The sequence below is a fragment of the Lepidochelys olivacea genome (genome assembly GCF_965140295.1).
Source record: "Lepidochelys olivacea isolate rLepOli2 genome assembly, chromosome: 2".
NCBI lineage: Eukaryota > Metazoa > Chordata > Testudines > Cheloniidae > Lepidochelys > Lepidochelys olivacea.
In genome coordinates this window covers 220,841,344-220,861,808 of record NC_140412.1, presented here as the reverse complement: position 1 = coordinate 220,861,808, position 20,465 = coordinate 220,841,344, and the positions used below count along the sequence as shown (strand labels likewise).

Here is a 20,465-nt window from a genome sequence, read left to right as displayed (position 1 = left end):
AAGTACACAAACATTCCACAGGACCACTGTAGATGCTTACTGTAGGTAAGTAACTGTTCTTTACCCTTCCAAAATAGACAGTATGAGTTACCAGTGCCAAAGACACTCATGATGTCAGCTGTAGATGTACATAATGGAGAAAATGGGTAGTCACATGTCCATATATGGCTGATTTGGTAATGTTTCTTCAAATCAGAAAGCTTCTTAAATGAGATCCACTGCTGTGCATTTTACCTATGCGAATAACATAATATTAGTCAGTACATATGGTGCACATCCAAACTCAAAAGAGTTGAACTGTGCTATATGAGTTTAAAAAAATTTCTCAAATAAGCCATAGATTATAACAAATCTTGACTATTATATTATGGTTCTATCCAGATACTATGTTATCCCTGTGATACAGGATACAGTTGTGACAGATGTGAGACCTTGGAAGTATGGAAACTTCAAAAGTCTATTTTGCTGAGATGTGCCAGATGCTGTGGGACCAAGGATTATTCTTAAATGTGTGTACCTATAAATGTTATATGTATCTTTGTGAGCAAGGGATTGTATGCTAACTCCATGGTGAGGGTTACTGAGCTTCATCCAGGAACTAAAAACGGAATAATTACTGCAATTCCTGGGAGAGGCAAACCATTCCAAAGAAGTACCACCTTGAAGGGGGATGAGGGAGGGGAAATGGAAGAGATCCAAGAGACAAAGAGCTTTTGGTATAAAGGGTCAGCGTGAACTGACTCAAAGATCCTCATTTTGATTCAAAAAGTGACATGAGATTGTAACCTAAAAGGCTAAACCCTGCTGGAAGGGTTTGAAAGACTGTGACCTGACAGATTCTCCATGTGGAAGATGGGTGACACCTGGTATGCTTAGCGTGCATGTAGACTATCGTTTTATTATATGTTTTCTCTGTAATGCTTTTGTCCTAAATAAATGTACTGTACTTTGTGAACATTGGCTGCTTACTGGGAAACACTGTCATAGTCCCTGAGAGAGAGCAGAGCCATGGGGTGCTGGACTAAGGTCAGACCTGCTGGGATAGTCACAGTGAACTACAAGTACTATACTGTATATACTAACTAAAGTATAAATGGGTTAATAAAAAGATACGTTTGTGGAGGATAGGTCCATCAGTGGCTATTAGCCAAAATGGCCAGAGATGCAACCCTATGCTATGGGTGTCCTAAACTTCTGACTGCCAGAAACTGGGACTAGATGACAGGGACTGGATCATTTGATAATTGCCCTGTTCTGTTCATTCCTTCTGAAGCATCTGGCTCTGGCCACTATCAGGAGAAAGGATACTGGGCTAGATGAACCATTGGTCTGACCCAGTATGGATGTTCTTATGCTCTTAATTGCAGGGGGACTGCAAGTCTAAATCCCTTGTCTGGAGGGAAAGAGACACAAGTCCCCACCAACAAAGAGGTGATAGCTAGAGGCCTAAAATCTAAAAGGTGTGCCCTTGAGCAGACTAGGGAGGGTGCAGAGATGGAGTTAACCCCAGAACTGTGGCAACAGCTTATGCACTGCCCTAAATACAGAGGATATTTCTTTTCAAATTTGCTAGGTAGTGGTGTATTGTCTTTAATAAATCAACTGACTTTCTTACCTTTCTCAAAAACCCACCCCATGTGACTGCTGTAAACATTCCCCTTCTTGCCTGTGAATATTTATGAATTCTTAACACATACAATGCTCTTTTATTAAAAATGTTTTTCTGCTAAAAACTCAAGTTCACTTACCGCAGAATCCTTTAAAACAAAACAAAAACGTCTACAAAAGCATTTTGGAATATTTTGGGTTTTGGGGAGATGGGGGAGGGAAGATGGCACTTTTCACGGTTACATCTGTGTGCACAGGTGTAGACTGCGGTTATGTAAAGGAAGTGGGTGGCTTAAGGGCAAACTTAAATGTATTATAACAACTTGATCTGTACTTCTGATTTCCTTATGTTTCTTTTTTGAACAGTGTTCAAAGACTGCTAAACTAAAATTTGGTTCTGCATTATGGTATTTGGCAGGTAAAGTTGCTGGGGACACTGAGACATTACATGCTACAATTTGATGCAGGTGGGAACTGAATTTGTGTGGTTACAACATACATCTCTTGATGAGTTGTGCTCTGAAATAAAGAGAACTGACACTTCATATTTTGTAACTTCCTCTGGCTTATTTGTATGGTACCAAGAGTTTTTCTGGGCCATCCCTCCTCACTCCCTCTCTTCTCTTCAAAGCAAGACAAGTCCACAACTAGTAAAAGTTAAGGTCAATTAAAGGTTAGATTAATTGGTTCATTTCTTAACATAAGGGTGTTTGCTTACTCTGAATAGCTGACACACAATTGGTCTTTAGGAGTTATGCACACAGAACCCAGAAGAACCAACAAAGAACATGAAGATTTAGAAATCCCTAGTTTTCTATTTCCCTGAAAAAAAGCTCTGAGGCAGCCACTAGTCAGTTTTACACATCCCAGTACTTTTTACCAAGACAATAGGGTTTAGCCAGGATTAGAAAGAAGGGCACGACCAGATGCACACAGGCCTAAATTCTCTTGATTGGACAAACTGCACTCAGCACCAGGATTAGAAGCAAGGGGTACAAAATTGATTTTAAACTGCTTTTACATTCTCTTGGTCTGGAGCAGTTCTAACATAAGCCCAATTGTGAGTGACCATAAGGGGCCATTTTGATAGGCTGGGATGTGGGGATGCCCCACCAAATCCACTTTCCTCTGGAAATACTCCCAGTGTCAGGGGCCCCAATCCACTTTTAGCCCAGTGGGTAGAGGAGTCACCTGGAACATGGGAGATCCAGGTTCAATTCACGCCTCTGCCTGAGAGGGGACAAGAGAGTGAGAATGGCCCTAATGCCTGATTGTTAGGGAAACCCAAGGTTCAGCCCTGGCTCCAGTGACTCTACTCTTTAATTATTTACACACAGCAGAAGACCTACATCAGAATATCCCATAGTCTAGTAGTTAGAGCACTCTCCTGGGAGGCAGGAGACCCCCCTATACAAATCCTTTCTCCCGCTCTGGCAGAGAGGGGGTAAGTTAACTTGGTCTCCCACATCCCAGGCAAGTGCTCTAACCACTGGCCTAAAGGTTATATGGTAGGTAACACCACTACCACGTCCTCTTCAAGCCAGATTTTGAATGGGGCCCAATCCAGTAGGTAGCATCTAGCACACATATAGGATCGGGCCCTGCATGCAACTTAGGCAGCTTGAATTCATATCTTTCGCGAATCTGTATGGGGCTTGGGTTGGAGATATGTATCCAGATCCGTAGAGGGAAGCAACAGTGCATATGCCCAGGGGCAGAAACTTAGATACCTAGGAACTTTTCCTTTGAAAACATAGGCACTGAGTGAGTTTATTCCCTTACAACGTTCAGTGGGAGTTTTGTGGATCACAATGGAGCCAAAACTGGGACTTAAGCACTTAAATCTGAGACTTAGGTGCCTAAGTACCTTTGTGGGTCTGGCCCCAAGTTAGTTTAGGTGCCTACAAGGTTAGGTAGTAGTTGAGGGGGGATTTTGTGACTCACAGGGGAGCCTAAAACTGGGACTTGGGTATCTAAATCTGGGGTTTAGGTGCCTAAGTACATTTGTGAATCTGGGCCTGAGAGTCTCTGTGCCAAGCAGGGATTCCCTTAGCACAAGGGAAATCTTCAAAGGGCAGGATCTATGGTCTTTACATCTTTTTTGCACTGCCAGAGCAGTCCAAAGTGACCTTAATGCAGCCAAGACTTTGGTGCACACAGTCCATACAGTGTGCATGCCATCATAGAGTTCTAAAACTGAGAGACACAAATTGCTCTTAGTCTATGCATGGACCTCCCACTGATGTTGATTAAAAGCATTCCAATGTCTGGATCAAAGTGATCATGTCCTGAAGACTAAATCATAGCCTACTGTGACCTTTGTCCTCATAAAGGCCATATTTACTTATTTCTTGCAGTGTGTTAATGTAGGATATTTGCACAGCTGAAAACATACACACCTTGAACAATTCCACAGAAGCTAATACCAAGCTAGTTGATTAAAAATTTTAATTTATATACAGTAAAGTAGGATACTTCCTCTTTGATGCTGCACTTAATTTGTACATATGGAAAACAGCTAGTCTCTCTCTCTCTCTCTATGTATATCAGTTAGATCTATTAATTTGTGGAGTACTCTCTATGGGAATTAATTTCTCCATCACTAGAGAAATTTAATACTCTATAGGATACTGAAAGGAACAATCTAAGTTTGGGACAGTAGGGTAGACAAGACATACTGCATCTTTTCCAGCTATAATGTCATTGGTGCCAATGCAGGCATTTGTAAGAAACTCATTTTATAGGTTTGTAAAAATAAAACTGATAATACCTGAATGACTTTTCACCCCTTGACTTGAATCTCTAGTGTTAGAACTTTGTCACCAGTGTGGTGGTGTTTATCACACTTTTGCTGAAGAAGTGGGAAATGGCTGGAAGATGGCAGAGTAATAATAGGAAAAATGAACCTTGATTTGTATAAACACAAATATAAAACTTGCATAGTCAAAGTAAAAAACATTGATCTTTGTGATACCTCTGCTGATTCATTCTATAATGTTTATATATTCATATTTATACTAGAAAATTACACTTTTGAAGCTGTCATCTCATCTTCATCTACACACACAAATTTTCCTGTGTAACTGAAGACAAAGAAGAGCTCTGACAGTTGCTTCAATATTAATGGGTTCTTTAAGTACTTAAGCATCATGCCTTCAAGCATTCATTAAGACGGAGGATCCTAATGACTAATCAAATTAATGTAATTTTAAAATGGAGACTGTAAAAAAAATTTTAGCTACACATTTGTAAAAAAAATTATGCAGAATTAGGATTAGATTATTTCTTTTACTACTGGCTTGTTTATAATCTAAGAATATATTTGCCTACCAAATTGCAACCCCCCACCATGAATGACTTAACTCTCCCCTAAAGTCCTTCCCCACCCATGTGCCATTCTCTTTTTCCATGTTATTGATGACTTTTTCAACAAGAGTGACAAGATCAGACATGACAAACCCCCTCTTACTTTTCCTTTCACCTGCCTGTCCCCTCTCCTCCTTCCCCCTATCACTGACATTGAGGAATTTAACCTGTTTTTCTCCTCTAACCATTCCACCTTTCCCAGTGATTCCATCATCTCATCTCCTTCCCACCTTCCATTCTCTTCTTAACTCTACTCTCATCAGGTCATTTCCCATTACAATAGGACTGGGGGTAATCATAGTGTGCTTTTAACAATCCTAAAGTTGATCCACTGCCCTCTCCCGTTACTATCTCTTCTTTTTCTTCCCCTTCACTTCTAAATTCAAAGAATGTGCCATCTACAAACATCTCAAGTTCCCCTCCATCAACCCCATCTTTGGTCTATTCCTATCTGGTTTCTGCTGTCTTCACTCCATTGAAACTGCTTTCACTGAGATCTCTTTTCTGACCAAATCTCCGGCCTGTACTCCATCTTCAGACTCAAACTCTGCGTTGCCTTTGACACCAGTGATCATTCTCTCACTCTGAAATCTTGTTGTTCCTTGACATTTGCAAATCTGTCCGCTCTTAGTTCTCCTATCTTTCTGATCCCACCTTCAACATCTCTTTCGCAGGGTTCTTCCTCCCAGCTTTCACTTTTCATGGAGATTCCATTGGGCTCTATCCTTGGATCCCTTCCCTTTCTCCTTGTGTCCTTTCTCGAGATATCTAATTTGTTTACATGGCTTCGACTGTTATCTCCACACTGATGACTCACAAAGCTAACCCAACACTCCCAACCTCTCCCTCGCCATCCATTCTCATATCTTGGGCTGTCTTTCTGATAGCTCATCCCCTTGGCTCTTTCTCCATTACTGAGGACACCACCATTATACACCCTTGTCATTCAGGTTCATAGGTTCCATAGATAAGACCATCTTTGATTCTGTCTTTTCTTTAGATCCACACATCAAGGTTGGGCCAAATATTGCAGTTTCTCTATTCATAACATTTCTGAAACCAGCCTTTCGTCTATGTCTATAGAGATAAAACTCCCATTTAGGCCTCAATTCCCTCTCATCTTGACTATTGCAACATCCTTCTTTTTGGCTTTCCTGACGCCCATCTCACTCCCCTCAAGGCTATTCAAATATTGCTGTTAAGACCATCTTCTTGGGCCATCTTTATGACCATCTGAGCCCTTCTTTGAGTCATTTCACAGGATCCCCCTTCACCACCGCTTAAAATAACACTTCTGGTTCTCATTTTTAAGCTCCTTCACATTTGAGACCTCCCTCCTTATCTGTTCTTGTTTTGTCCCTTCCGCTCAGTCAACTATGCCACTCTGCATTTCCCATTTGTCTGTTTCTTCCAAAAGCACCTTTGCCTTTTTCTTTCATGCTTTCTCTAATGCGCTCTTATGAACTAGACTGTAAAACCATTACCCTGATCTCCTCCATATCCCTCCTCAAAACCCACTTCTATCATGATATCTATAGGAAACTGAACTGATAATGGCTAGTAGGGAATTCTGATAATTAACTTATTCATTTGTATCTTTAATTTTGTTTGAAATTGACTTTTGCTGTGCACATACCTGGTCTATGTTAAATGCATGTTCTCCTACTGCTTCCCTCATCCTCACTCCCTCTTTCCTTCTGATGGTTACATCAACTTGTTGTGTCTTACCTTATTTAGATTGTAACTCTTTGGATCAAGGACTGTCTTTTATTGTGTTTGTACTGTACCTAGTACAATGTCCTGAGACACAGAAGTACTGGCAAGAGACAGGTCTTTATTGCCTGACACTAGTTACATGATATAGGTCATGGTTACAAAAATGTTTACCCCTGCGATGGCAAAAGTCAGTATCCATTGACTGCAATGGCTACATATAATAAGTGTCAGCACTAAATCTTTCTCTTTTTTAAAATGTAGCATAATAAAATTAGTATACAAGGGATAAAGTGCAAAGATATTAGAGATATTTGGGGGAATTAATATTTATATATTATTTCATATTTCACTACATGAAAAATAAAGAATGTAAAAATACAATGGGATAACCAAACTTATACTTATCATCTAGTCCAGTCACAATAAAACCTTTTAATAATTAGGATTTCCCCCTGATTTATAGGATAACTACCACTTATGCTGGAATACAGTTCAATGCACAGAGTAAACTTTCACTGATGTCAGTGGAAGCCACGTATATCAGGGGACAGTCATCAGACAAGGGGAGGGAAAAGTACATTTCAATTAAAGAAGGTAAAGGAATATTTTGAATTCAGTTTCTTAAAAGTATGAGAATCCCAAGTCATCTCAGTTTCAGTGCATTCCACACTGGTATGGAACCAGGAACCCAAGCTTATTGAATTATATAGTTGATAAAGCACTTCAGAAGCATTCAGTATGAAAGGTGGTATGAAAATGTAAATTGTTACAACCATTGTTGGTGTTGACTGCAAATGTTGTGTATTCCCCACCCAGATTCTAATTAAAGGATTCTGTATCACCACTAATTAACAATAATGCTTTATAATTGTATAAACAGAATATATAATGGATCGGTGTGATATATAATTAATCCTTCCCTTAAGGAAAGCTTTTATAAGTCTAATCATGTGTTCTTTGAGAATAACCTGTTCATGTACTCACTTCTGAGATATACACCCCTAGCTGCTGAACCTTGGGAACCTTCTAGAAAGAAATGGTCATTGGACTGTCCCAAGTATTCTCTCACAGCCCTGAATGTTCAAAGCCCAGGCTATAAAAGGGTCATGTGGTTGCCAGCCACTGTGGCTCCACCCTTTCCACAGCTAGCTGTGAGGCTAAGTGACCTTCTCTATATGTCCAGAGATTTGTCTGTTTTTAAAACGCAACTCCTTTTTTTATTTTAGTAGTTTAGAAGATTTTAATAAGCTTCAGGTAATTTTAGACCTTTTACTTGGTATTCTATGTCATTAGGAATTTTAAAGTCCTGACACAACTCCTGCATTGGCAGGGGACCACAGTTTGGACCTCAAAAGATCCAGAAGTAAAACAAATACTCTGGTTAAAGCAGGGAACGTTGTGCCCCTCCATGTTCCTAGAGTTGGCTGCAAATGATACAACCACGGTGCAGGACGCCTTAGGAACAAGACTCCCTTCACCTTTATATCAGGGCCCTGTTCTCTTGAAGTGACAGAACTGGCTGCCATGATCTTTGAGAATGTCTTAATTAGGAAAGTGGAAGCCACAGTGACGCGGCTGCCCCTACTAGAGGTCTTTGGAGGAGAGTGCAGATCTCTTTTAATCAAGATAGCTCCCATCTGCTGAGGGTTTCTACTTCAGATATTTCCTCAATCAGAAAAAAGAAAGACTGCCTTTGTTGCATCATGGACTTTAGGAAATTGAACAATTACATCAAGAAGTTCAAATTCTGCATGCTGACACAGATTTCTGTTATTCTTATCCTTTTCCCCCCAAGACCATTTCAAGGCTTCTACAATGCATGATTTAAAATCTCAGTCAGACCAGCTCAGTAAAAATATTTTCATTTCATATCTCAGACCTCAAGGAAACCACATGTGCACATATCTGGCTGACTGGCTGGTTCAAGCCATGAAGGAATTTCTGATAGTAACATGTACTCCTTCTGACCCTAATACTATGGGTAATCTGGGGAAAATATCCAGAAAATATATTTAATTGGAAGAATCCTGGACCCTAAAAGCTAAGTCTTTCTTTTAAAAGAAATTACTTGTGGATATTTCCTAAACAATACTCCTGCCTGAGGGAGAGCCCAAAACCTGCATCATCAGGTTTACTCTTAAGATTAATAGATCTCATGGTCTCCTCCGTGTGACACCTTAAGCTTGACTACAGATGAGACCATTACTACACTGATTGGCAATGAATAACACTCCACCTGTGGATGATGTGGCAGTACTTGATCACAGATGTTCCTATTACACTGATATAAAGGATATATTTATGCTTTAATATCAATCTAATTGATTCCACTGCTGGTCAGAAAATTAGTTCTTCAAGTGTACGACCCCTGCACTAGGATTCACACTATGGATCTGCCTTCCCTATTTCTAGTAACCTAAGGTTTAATAGAAGGAACTGAGGTGGTTGGATCTGTATGGCTCTTTTATAGCCTTGGCTCAGAGTGCTTGGAGGGCTCTTGTGCAGCCCCAATGGACACAATTTTCTAGAAAGATCCTGAAGCTCAGCAATGCTAGAGGTACCTATCTCATATGTGTATATATGCAATGGCAATACAATCAAACAACTTAATTGCTAGTAACTAACCTTTGTTTATCAGGTCTTTCCTTTGTTTGCTGATAAATATTGTCTCCCGGTACTTGAAGGTTTACCTTACAATACAAAGGCTACCTTTGCTATCACTTCTTTACTATATTACATGCTAATTAAAAAATAATCTATAACATAGTCCATAGTGCCATCCACATTCTACATGATCACAGAAGTTAGAAATGGAAAAGACCTATTCATCCAGTTAGTCTTCCCTCAGTCAATGAAAAATTGTGCCCTACAGTTTATTCTCCAGTTATTTGTTCAGTTGGTATTAAATTACTCAAGGAACAAGGTTCCCAGCTCTTCCCTTGGGAGATACTAAAACTTACTTACAGTTCCCCGCCCTTGTCTCTTTTAAGGATGCCTAACATTTTCATTCCATTTAGTTTTGAAATTTAAGAGATTGCAAAGGAAATTCACATAATAAAATTTAGTTTTAAATGCAATTAAGCATTTGTGATGCAATTGTGATGTGAACGCACAAAAGCAAGGAAACACACAGTTAAAGCAGAACAATAGCATATGTGTTAGTCACAAGGTGGTGCCATCTCAGTATTACATTTTTGAGTTAACTACACATTCCTTTGTTTTTCCTAGTTTGTACCTTAATATTATGTCAGTGCACTTTTATTGTATAAAAATTAGTATTAAGGCTGGTTATTAAAGTAAGTTTTATTGCTATCAGACCAACAACCACATTTACAAATAAATATTTGTTCCACAAACTAATGTATTACCTGACTGGAAATAATCATTGTCTTCCATCATTTTTTTTCTCGGTATTAGGGCTTTGTCTTCTAGTCCTTAACCTGTTATATGTATTGAATTTCTCAAAATGGAATATGCCTGTTAAAAATACATAACTTCTAGATCGGTGAGAGGTAAAATACTCTTTAAAACAGTAATATATGAAAAGTCTTTTTTCATACCACAATGCCTCTTTGACAACAGAGCATTCTCAGGCTTAAAGCACAATTAGTCCAGCCACATATGAAGTGAAGACAGCATGTTCATTGACTAAGGTTTGCTCTACACTACAGACTTATTTGGTATAACTGTGTTGCTCAGGGTATGGACTATCCACACCCAAGTGATGCACTATTACCAACCTAACCCCTGGTGTAAACAGTGCTATGTTGAGAAGCATTCCTGTTGACATAGCTATCTCCCCTTGGGAACCTACACCAATAGAAGCATCTTCACTAATGCTACAGTGATGCAGCTGTGCTGTTGAAGCACTGTATATACAGATAAGCACTAAGCCTATGTCTACCCTACAAGCGAAGGTTGTGATTCCCCTGCTCATGTACACATACTCATGCTAGCTCTCATCTAGCCAGTGCAAGTATACACAGCGGTGTAGCTGTGTAGCACTGATAGCAACAGTAGAGGCACAGCTGAGCTGGGCTGAGGATAAGCTACCTCAAACTGGTGCTACTGCAGCTATGGATACTTCTGCTGGATGGATGAGAGCAAGCGTGACTAACTGTATAGGAGCAGGGCAGCTACACCCCTAGATTACAGTGGAGGCACTCTATGACCACTACTTGGCTAAGTCTAATGTGACTCAGTAGCATCCCTTTTAGGTAGCTAAGGAGTGGTATGGACACACTTTAGGATCATAGATTCCTATATTATAAAGCCAGAAGGGAGCACAGCTCTGGCCTCTTGCAAAATACAGGCCAGAGAACTTCCCTGAATTAATTCCTGTTTTCACTGCAGCATACGTTTTAGTAAAACATCCAGTCTGCATTTAAAAATTGCCAGTGCTGGAGAATCCACCACAGCCTCTCAATGGAGTTCTGTGCCAGAGGGTGGCTGTAACACAGGGCTGTAGTTGGGGGGGAGGGGGATGTAAACTAGGATAAAGGGGGAGTCAGAAGTAGCCCCAGGCAAAAAGAGAAGAAAAAAAAATCCAGACTGGCCTTTCAAATAAGTTTCTGTTCAAGTGCAAATGTAAAAGGAGAAAACGGGGGGCAGCTAGTTTAGAGGCCTGAGCGGGTACAAAAAAGGAGGGCCTATAAAACCAATCTTAGTGGAAAGGAAGGAGCCACACATTTCTCACTAGAGTGGAGCATAAAGGCTTCACGTGTACTGCTGAGGGGAGCCCGCTCATTTGACAAAATACTACGCCATGTACATCGAGTACTATACAGCACCACAGGCGGCCCCGGCTACTCTCCCTGAGTAGCGGCGGCCCCGGCCCCCACGCAGCCCTGCGCTCGCGCGTGCCCCTTCCGCGCCCTCGCCAGCTCTCCCTGCGCGCTGGGGCCGCAGCGGTAACAAAGACACCGAGCCATCGGACGGGCCTGCCCGGAGGCGCGATGGGGGGTGGCCTAGTCACACAGAACGGGTAACAGCCAACCCCCAGCTCTGCACGCGCCCCGGGCCTGAGGCAGCCGGCTCCCCTCGTAACACGGCCGCCACCTCCCACTTCCTCGCTCGCCCACGCCGCCACCGGGCAACTTAAGCAGCCCGGACCACGGCTGCCACCTCCCCACAGCGCAGAGCGGCTCTCCCTACCCCCACCATAAAAAACAGACCGCTGATTGGCGGACAGTGCTGCCCTTCATGTGCCGTAGCCAATCAGCCAGGGCTAACGGAGGCAGAGTACCCAATGGGGGCGCTGCTTGCCGCCCCTTGCCCGTCGCTGCCGGGCGGCTGAGGCTACGAGTTGCCATTCGGGGGCAGGCAGGGCGGCGAACAGAGCGGGTGGCGGTTGTTGCGGCTCGCGCGGGCAGGCGCACGGGGCTTGCGGCGGACCCCTCCCCCCCTCCCATCGCCGCGAGGGGCAGCGCTATACGATGTGAACGGCTGCGGGACTCCGCAGCGCGCCCGACGGGCGGCGATGGCCAGAGCCTGGCGCGGGAGCAGCCGCTGTCGCCGATAGGAAGCGCTGGGGTAGCCGGGCGGCGCGGAGAGTCGGTCGGGCCGTGAAGCGCTTGTCCCGTCCTGCCTGTGAGGAGCCAGCCGGGGCCAGCGCACGGAGCCTCTGCCGGGACTTGCGACCCCCGCCTGCCCGCCATGTCCTCCTCGTCCAGCTCCTCTCAGACCCCGCCCGGGCACCACCCGCCGCAGAGGATGAGGCGCGGCGCCGCTGGGTCACCCACCGCGGCGAGCGGCGCCGCCGGCAACGGTGCGGCGGGAGGTGCCGCCAGCAGCGCAGGGACCAGCCGGCTGCTCCAGCCCATCCGAGCGACTGTGCCCTACCAGCTCCTGCGCGGCAGCCAGCACAGCCCGACCCGCTCCCCTTCCGCCTCGGTGGGGAGCAACACCGGGCCGGCGGGCGGCGGAGGGGGCCGCGGCAGCAGCCCGCCCAGCACGACGCCGCCGCTGGCAGCGGCTCCCCCCCCGGGAGGCGGCGTGGCGGACCCAGGGAGGGTGAAGGGCAGGCAGCGGCGCTCGCCAGAGAGCGGTGGCAGCAGGAGGAGCAGCTCACCTGAGAGACGGAGCCCCAGTTCCCCGGTGTACAGAGGTAAAGCGCCCGGGGCGGAGAGAGACCGGGGGGCCGAGGCCGAAACACCACCACCTCCTGCGCCTTCCCCTCCAAAGGGGGGCGTTTGAGACCCGAAATACTCCCCGCCCGAGAGAGGGACAGGGTGGGTGAATCTGATGCACCGCAAAGAGACGAGCCATGAAATAACGCCCAGGAAACTCGTCTCGAACCTGAAAATACCCCCTTGATGAGTTTCCCATGGAGATGGGGAGTGAGCCCCGAAATACCCCTTCTCCCCACTTCCTAAAGAAAGAGAGGGTCTGAGATCTGACCTCAAAAGAAATTCTATTTTGTCTCCCTTAAAAGGGAGTGATTGGTGGGGGATCAGCGCTGAATGTCATCTCCCTTTCAAGGGAGAGTGAGAAACCAAGCCTTAAAGTATTCTTTGCAGAGAGAGATTGGGGTTTAGGGCTGAAATACCACCCTGTGTTCCCAAATAGAGTGTTGAGGACAGGCCTATAAGATACACCCGCATACATGCATACAAAAGGAGGTGCAAACAAGGCCTGAAAGGATCACTCTCACATACAAGAGGAGGTACAAATGCAACACCTAAAGTATGACCCCCTGCGCTGCCCTCCATGCAAAGAGATTTGAGCACAAGCTTTGATAACGCAAACTTGATGAGATACAGGTAGGTGCTCTAAAATATCCTATGTCAGTGCACATGGGTATAAAACACACCCTATAAATGCATCTCGCCAAATATGCCTGGAGATAAAGAAAAGCCCTAGAATACCCCACTACTACCTCTGTATATGTACGCCCACGTGAATTGAGATGGCACAGATGTAAGCTCTAAAGTAACCCCTTCCATCTCCCTGGTATTTAAAACAAACCCAACCCCTTAAACCCTTCTTTCCCCCAAATACATTTTTAACTTTAAGGTTAAAATATGAATTTTAAAATACTCCCATACACATCAAAACAAAACACAAAATTCTGATTATATAGTCTCAATAAATGCTAAAAACAAACGGCCAGACCTAAAAGATCATAAAATGCCTCAAAGAAAGAAATTAGAAAATGATAGAAACCTTAAAAATTGCAATCTAAAATACAGCCTAAAAAGCTTTAAAATAAGTACAGACTCATTATCAACAGCTCTGACATAACCTGCTTCATGTTGTCTGTTGAATTATTAAAGGTGTTAAAGTGACTGTGGCCATCTTAGTCTGTCCCTCCATCCTTCCCTCCCCCCCCCCCATCACTTCAGCAGTTGAATGAATCAGACTGAATGCACTTTGTATGTTACCCTGCTGCAGTTATCAGGTATCACATGTCATCTCTTCATGGGAACATTTTATGTGGCTCAACACCCCCTGCACCTCTCCCTAAGTCTCTCAATGTTTATAATTTGCCACAGAAATGAAAATAAATGTGTTTTGGTTGTCAACATGTTTTGCAGCAGTGGAATCAGTTCCCTTATTATTTTTTTTCCCCCACATATCTTTATTGGGTATGTGGTAAATTCTTGAAGTCTATTGTAGTGTTTGTGACTTGAGCCGATCTGGCTATTCAAATAGTCCTAGAATAAAGGCAACTCACTATGTAAGTATATAAACATATGACTCATAGTATTAATGTATGGAGTTGGTATACAGTATTTACTGTGAAAGCGAATACTAAATGCTTTCCATCACATCTTAGTATTTATGCCAACATTATATTATTATAACTATTATGCAATAGATCTATGATCCTTATTTGGAAAGAGATTTGTAGGGTTACAGGGTTTTGCATGCTTTAAAATGGAAACAGTTCTTAGCAATTTTGCTTTAGTCAGGTTGTGTTTAAAAGACTGAGGTTCATTTGTTCCATTAACTCTAGGAATTTGTATATTTTTTTTTTCTTGAGCTTCCTTTTTTTCCCCTTTAGAGACATACAAGTGTACAGTGTTACTCTGAATTCTGGGAAATCAAATGGGAGGTCAGCCAAAACAAAACACACTTAATTATATGCATCAAGTCTGAACATTAAAGCTGATGACAAATATTATTATAAATCAGTTCCCAGGTCTAACTTCATGATAAACATTGTAATGTTGCAGTGCATGAGGGTCTGCACTTCAAATGGAGAGTGGGATGTGGGTAATTACCTGTAGTTGGAGAGAAATACTGCAGAGCTGTTAAGTATTTCATTAGTGTATTCATGTGGGATTTTTAATAAATTTTTGGTTGAGTAAAATTTTAATTTTACAAAGTGACGTGTTTGGAACTGTAAATTGTTGTCTTTGTCTTAATAGTTCAGACCTATAAATTAGTACTGAATGACTTCTCCATCATTAAACTTGCTTGAGCCTGCCTTATGGTAAACCGTTAGCAGCAGATAAAATTTGATACTGTTTTGTGTGTGTGTACTATATAAAATTATAAGTGGTCCATCAATATATCTGTCCATAATCTGTATGCACCCCAAGGAATTTGTCCCCCCTCCTCCAGGTTGAGCCAGCTGCTGCTGCAGAAACTGACATCCTACAGCAAATCCTGAATGAATGAATGAATGAAAACAACGTGATCGCCCTAATAATGACCACTATTGCACACATCAACAGCTTTATTTTACAGAAATACAGGCACTATTTTCTAGAAGACTAGGGTGATAAGACTGTTTTTATAGTTTTGTGAATTAAAAGGTAAAAACAAAACAAAAAAACATTTTTACAAAATCTGGAGTGTGGCTGAGGTACCACACGGCATGAGTTTGCCTCCTCATTTCTTCAGTGGACTCTGTTATGGATCTTTAGTACATAATGTACATGAAGTAAAACTCAGTTGTAGCTTGTGTGGTGGTATCTCTACAGAGACTATAGAATGGTGTTGGAATACTACTGCAGTCATAGCAGAGGGCTTGAAACACTTCTTGCCATCAAACATGGACCATCTTACTACAGATGGTTGCACAGTTTACTCCTTTGGCTATTGTTAGCCTCTTAATCATGCCTGAGTATGACATAAGTCTTAATGAAACTATTACATTTTGTGTCATACTCTTAAAGCATTTCCCCTTTTGATGTAAACTGAAAAGTTCCCACTCTCGATGTAATCCTATTTTTTGCAGTGCAGAGATCATTTTGATTTTGGCTGTGCAGACTGACTTGCATTGTTTCAGGAGCGTGCTGGTGTGGGAGACTGGCTATGCTTTTGACAGAAAAGATGGTTTTTCTCTACCTCAAACACCTGGTGTTTTTCTCAGTTTCTTTCAGTATAGATGCTTTGAATTTGATCCCCCTCTAAACGATCTTGTGTGAAATACTCCACTATTATGAGTGGGTTTCTTGAGATTTACTTCTTTTTTTAAACCATATTCTGTAAAATTGCTTTGGGTTTGAGCCTTTTAGGGGTCAAGGCAACTGCTGCTGCTGCAGGCACTGACATCACTACTGCATGAATGAAAATGGCATGCTCCATTTCTTCCTCCCATCATCCTCTTCTCCACGCACCCTCCTTTCTAGGATGTTCACAATGCTATTTATATTTCTAAAACAAGATAGCTTTTTTTATGTTTAGATTTAAGATTTAACATGCCATAAAAACAACTTTATTAGGAAAACTGTGTTTTTAAAAAATGCTACCAGCATTTCTACATGATCAGTATTGAAATTGCATGGCTGAGAACTTTTGAGTTTTGTATATCTCCGTCAGATTAGCGCCCTGCCCAACCCTCCCCCCAAAAGCCCCTAATAAATGTACTTTTTTTTAATGGTACACTAGAATAATCTTGGAAATGTGCTAGTTAAACTTAAGATAAGAAAAGGAAAATACTATGTCATTAAGATGTATGTTTTTTATAACTCAAACCAGTGTTTTAGAAAATAGGTATAAAGCCCTATGGCTTGTTGAATGTAAGAATAACCCAGTTTTGTGAGGTGAGGAATGCATGCCTCAGCCTATTTAATGCAGAAATTGATATATAAGGCAACATGACTAACAACAAAAGACAGTTCAGTAGAAATTATGGCTTGAATACTATTGCGGTAAGATGTCAGTTGAGCGAACAAAATAAATGTTGCATTCTGTGTGTTCTGGAGGGTGCGTGTGTGCTTGGGGGATGGGGGGAAGCTACCAGAATTCCCCCTGGTTGGATAAGATTAGATCCTTTTTGTAGGGAAGCAAAGACCATAGCTTCTTTAAATAGTTTTTTTTCATATGGCGTAAAATAGATAGATTCTATAAATTCAGTAAGTTTTTACATTTAATATGAACTGACTTCCCCTGAGGTCATAATGTTATAGCTGCAGTTCAGATATAAACTAGTTTTGTAGAATTTTTGTCTGTTTGCATATTGAACATTTTGCATTCAGAAGAAATGCCCTGATTTGAGTTATGTTAATTATAGCGGTACCTTCTAGTGTTATAATTATCAGAAACAGAAATACCTTTCACTTATGTGGTTTGTAATGTAAATCTGGTTGGGTTTTTTGGTTTGTTTTTGTGTTTTGTTTGGTTTGGTTTTTGGTTTGTTTTTCCCCCTGAAATTTCCAAAGTCAGCGTTAGCTGTAGGGACAACTTTCAAAAAATATTTTAATTGATTTAGCTGTTTAGGGAATTAAGCACTTCAAATATTTTTATAAACAACTCCTGGAGGTTTGCCAACTCTAATAAGAGAAAGTAATAGCCAGGTGCTCCAGAGGAATAAATGTGTTTATCAGTTACTATACCAGAAGAGTACTGTTCATCTCTATGCACATATGAAGCTTCGGTATTTAAAAAAAAAAAAACCTTCAAAAGATTAAACTATTTGTATATCTCCTTGATTAAAGGCATCCAACAGTTTGACACAATGGAAGTTTATACCAAGGGTCCTGTTGTACCAAAAATCAAGACCTCTCCTTTATCTCTAACAAATTTAATATAGGGAAATATTTTTGTAATGAAACTTCCTACTCTGTGTTGCCCAATGTGCATGAACAATTGCAGCTTTCTCTATTATCTGTGGCCTTCTCTTTTACCCTACGCTTGCCCCTAAAAATTGCTTTTGTTGGAGTATAATCCATAACATGGGTAACTAAGTCACTTTGGACTAAATTTGAAACCAATCCCATGAGGTGACAGGCTGTTTAGGCAGATCAAGGATCTGGTAATAGTCTCCTTTGATAAGGATGTTTATTAGGTGTACTGTGTTAATCAGCTTGTTTGTGCTATTATAAATGTTCCTAAAAGGCTTTCTTCAGATACTACATCATAGAAAAATTGAAAGATTTAGGTTTTTCTTCTATCTGAAGTTGCAGGGTATTGCAGCAGGTCACATAGATGTAAAGGAAATAGTATTTTTGTTCAGTGAGGATACCTCTATCAAAGAACACCACTTCGATAGTACTTACACAGTGATTTATATTTTCAAGTCACTATATTAACTTTAATCTTCACCCCCATGAAGTAACCAAGTAGTATTATACATGTGGGGAAACTGAAATATAAGTTGACTTGTCAACATCCACAGAACAAGTCAGTAGCAAAACTGGAATTAGGATTCTGAAGTTTCTGGTTTCCATTCTTGCCCTTTGCTGTATTCTACACAGACACATTAAACTACAAAAGAAAAGATGGAAAGAAAGTATAAAGTAGAATTATATGAAGAAGTCAACATGTTCAAAATGTGGGTTGGTACATTAACAGTATAGCAAAGTTTAGTGGGTTACTGAACTTAGTAATGCAGTAGGAATCTAGGAAATAAAAATTATACTGCCTTCTGCTACTGAAGTTTGATAGGGGTTGTTGCCATCAGTAGTTGATGGCTATCAGTTTTCTAAGCAACAGTTTCATTTTACTCAGAGTTGGAAAAGCTGACCTTAACTGCATCTGTCATGTTGCAAAGTATATGCATTTTAATGTTTGCTTAATGTCTCAAATATTAAAGTGCAAGCAAACAGTCAAGGGTATACCTCAGATTGGATTGGATTTTTTTTTCTAAAATATGTGCTGTAGGAATTATTTTTGGGAAATTCTATAACCTGTGTTATACTGGAGGTCAGATTAAGATGATCACAATGGTTCCTTCTGGCCTTAGAATCTCCGAATATGTCAGACCTATTTCATTATTACCCGCAGCTCAGTACTTGTAGTCTCTTCATAGTGGAGGTTGCACTTAAGCTTCAGTGTGAAGTGATTGGTCATGTCTATAGTCAGAAAAAGGTATGTTAGCTCGGACTTTCTGTTTCTGCCCCCTTCCCCCCAAGTGTTTATCTTGACCACCTAACACATGGTAAAACAGCAACTAGCCTTGACTATACTATGATTTTTAACATAGTAGCTAATGTCTTTAAAATACATCTTCCTACTGAATACAAGGTCATTATGGTAAAGGCATACTAGCTAGATGTTTCTGCTAAAATAATGATTGATTTAAATTAAAATGTTGACATTTAAATAGCTATTAGGTTTTAGTGTTAGCACATTATTGAAATGAATTGGGGTAGTTCTCATTTCTCAGAGTTACTGTACTGTTTTATGTACTCCCTCCCACCTATCCCCCAAACCAATTATTGAGTAGAGTCAATGAGAATGAAGAATAAGGGAGGGTTATCACTACATCCTTAGATCTCTGCCAGAAATTCTCCTAGTTCTACTGCTGATAGTGTTGTCCTTCCCTATCCCTCTTCCAGGGTTGGCAGTTTCCCAGGAAAAACTAGTTTAGAACAGGGTGCTGGTAAATACCGGTTTAAACTGGGAAACATAATTGCATCAGTGTCCAGCAAGTTCAGCAAGCATAGAACAAAGCTTTTCAAACTTTGGATACATCTGTTCAAAACTGAGAAATATATTTGGTCTAGCCACTACATCACAGTTAGTCTTCTGTTACAGAATGCTGCATGGCCAAATGGGTCTGGACTGGTAGTCTGCATGCTTCTGATTGCTTAATGCTTCAAGTCTAAAATTCTGTATTATTGTTTTCATATAACTGAATGTTTTTGACTTTTGTTCTTCCAGTATTGAAAACTGGAATATGACATGACGTATATTTTCCTTGAGAAAATACCAAACCGAAATGTATACAGACATTCTGATCTTCAGGATTTCAATTACATACGTTAATATTACACCCACTGCAGGTTTGCTTTTTATTTGTATGTCCCTAAATTAATCTACGAATGTACTGCCTTATGTAACCACAATTTGAATATTTAACAAAAACAAAGTGTGTAATTTGGAGTGCATTAACTAAACAATTTTAAAAATAGAAAAGCCTTGAACAGGGACTAACTAGTCTTTTGCGGCAAGGTAGAAACTGATTTAGCATGGTAAATACCATGCTATCCCCTGCCCTCTTTCCCGCACTTGCCTTTCTCTGGCTGTCAGTCTTTTGCCTCTCCTGTTACCTTGCCTCCATGTACCTTTCTCATTCCCCTGTATATACACTTTTTCCTCTGCCCTTTCCCCATGTTCCTCTGCTTCTCACAGTTCCACGCTCCGTATAGCTTATGGGGTCACCATCTTCCCAAGGACAGTGTGATTTCTCTCCTATTGGAACAATGGGAGGTGCTGGCGAGCATTGTTAAGGACAAACTAAACTTCCTTCTGAAATAATGGCCATCTTCACCAAGTGGCCTCAGTCTCATTGAGAACATCAGGAGATGGTGGCCATTTTGAAAGAGGTAATTTCTTCATGCATTTCTCTGAAGATTATTCTCAGGTCTGACAGATAAACT

The 20,465-nt window shown here is 41.3% G+C and overlaps 1 protein-coding gene across 4 annotated transcripts in view; it reads left to right on the top strand.

The window, feature by feature from the left end:
* The first annotated feature begins 11,996 nt into the window (after positions 1 to 11,996).
* GLCCI1 (glucocorticoid induced 1) overlaps positions 11,997 to 20,465 on the top strand; it is a 103,512-nt gene continuing 95,043 nt past the window's right edge. For 2 of the 4 annotated variants that reach the window (XM_084618320.1, XM_084618319.1), the window contains exon 1: positions 11,997 to 12,796. In XM_084618320.1, coding sequence (XP_084474446.1) covers positions 12,346 to 12,796 — 451 coding nt within the window. In that variant the 5' untranslated portion in view covers positions 11,997 to 12,345. The remainder of the gene's footprint in view (positions 12,797 to 20,465) is intronic. The other 2 variants (XM_084618318.1, XM_084618317.1) reach the window with 2 other exon arrangements.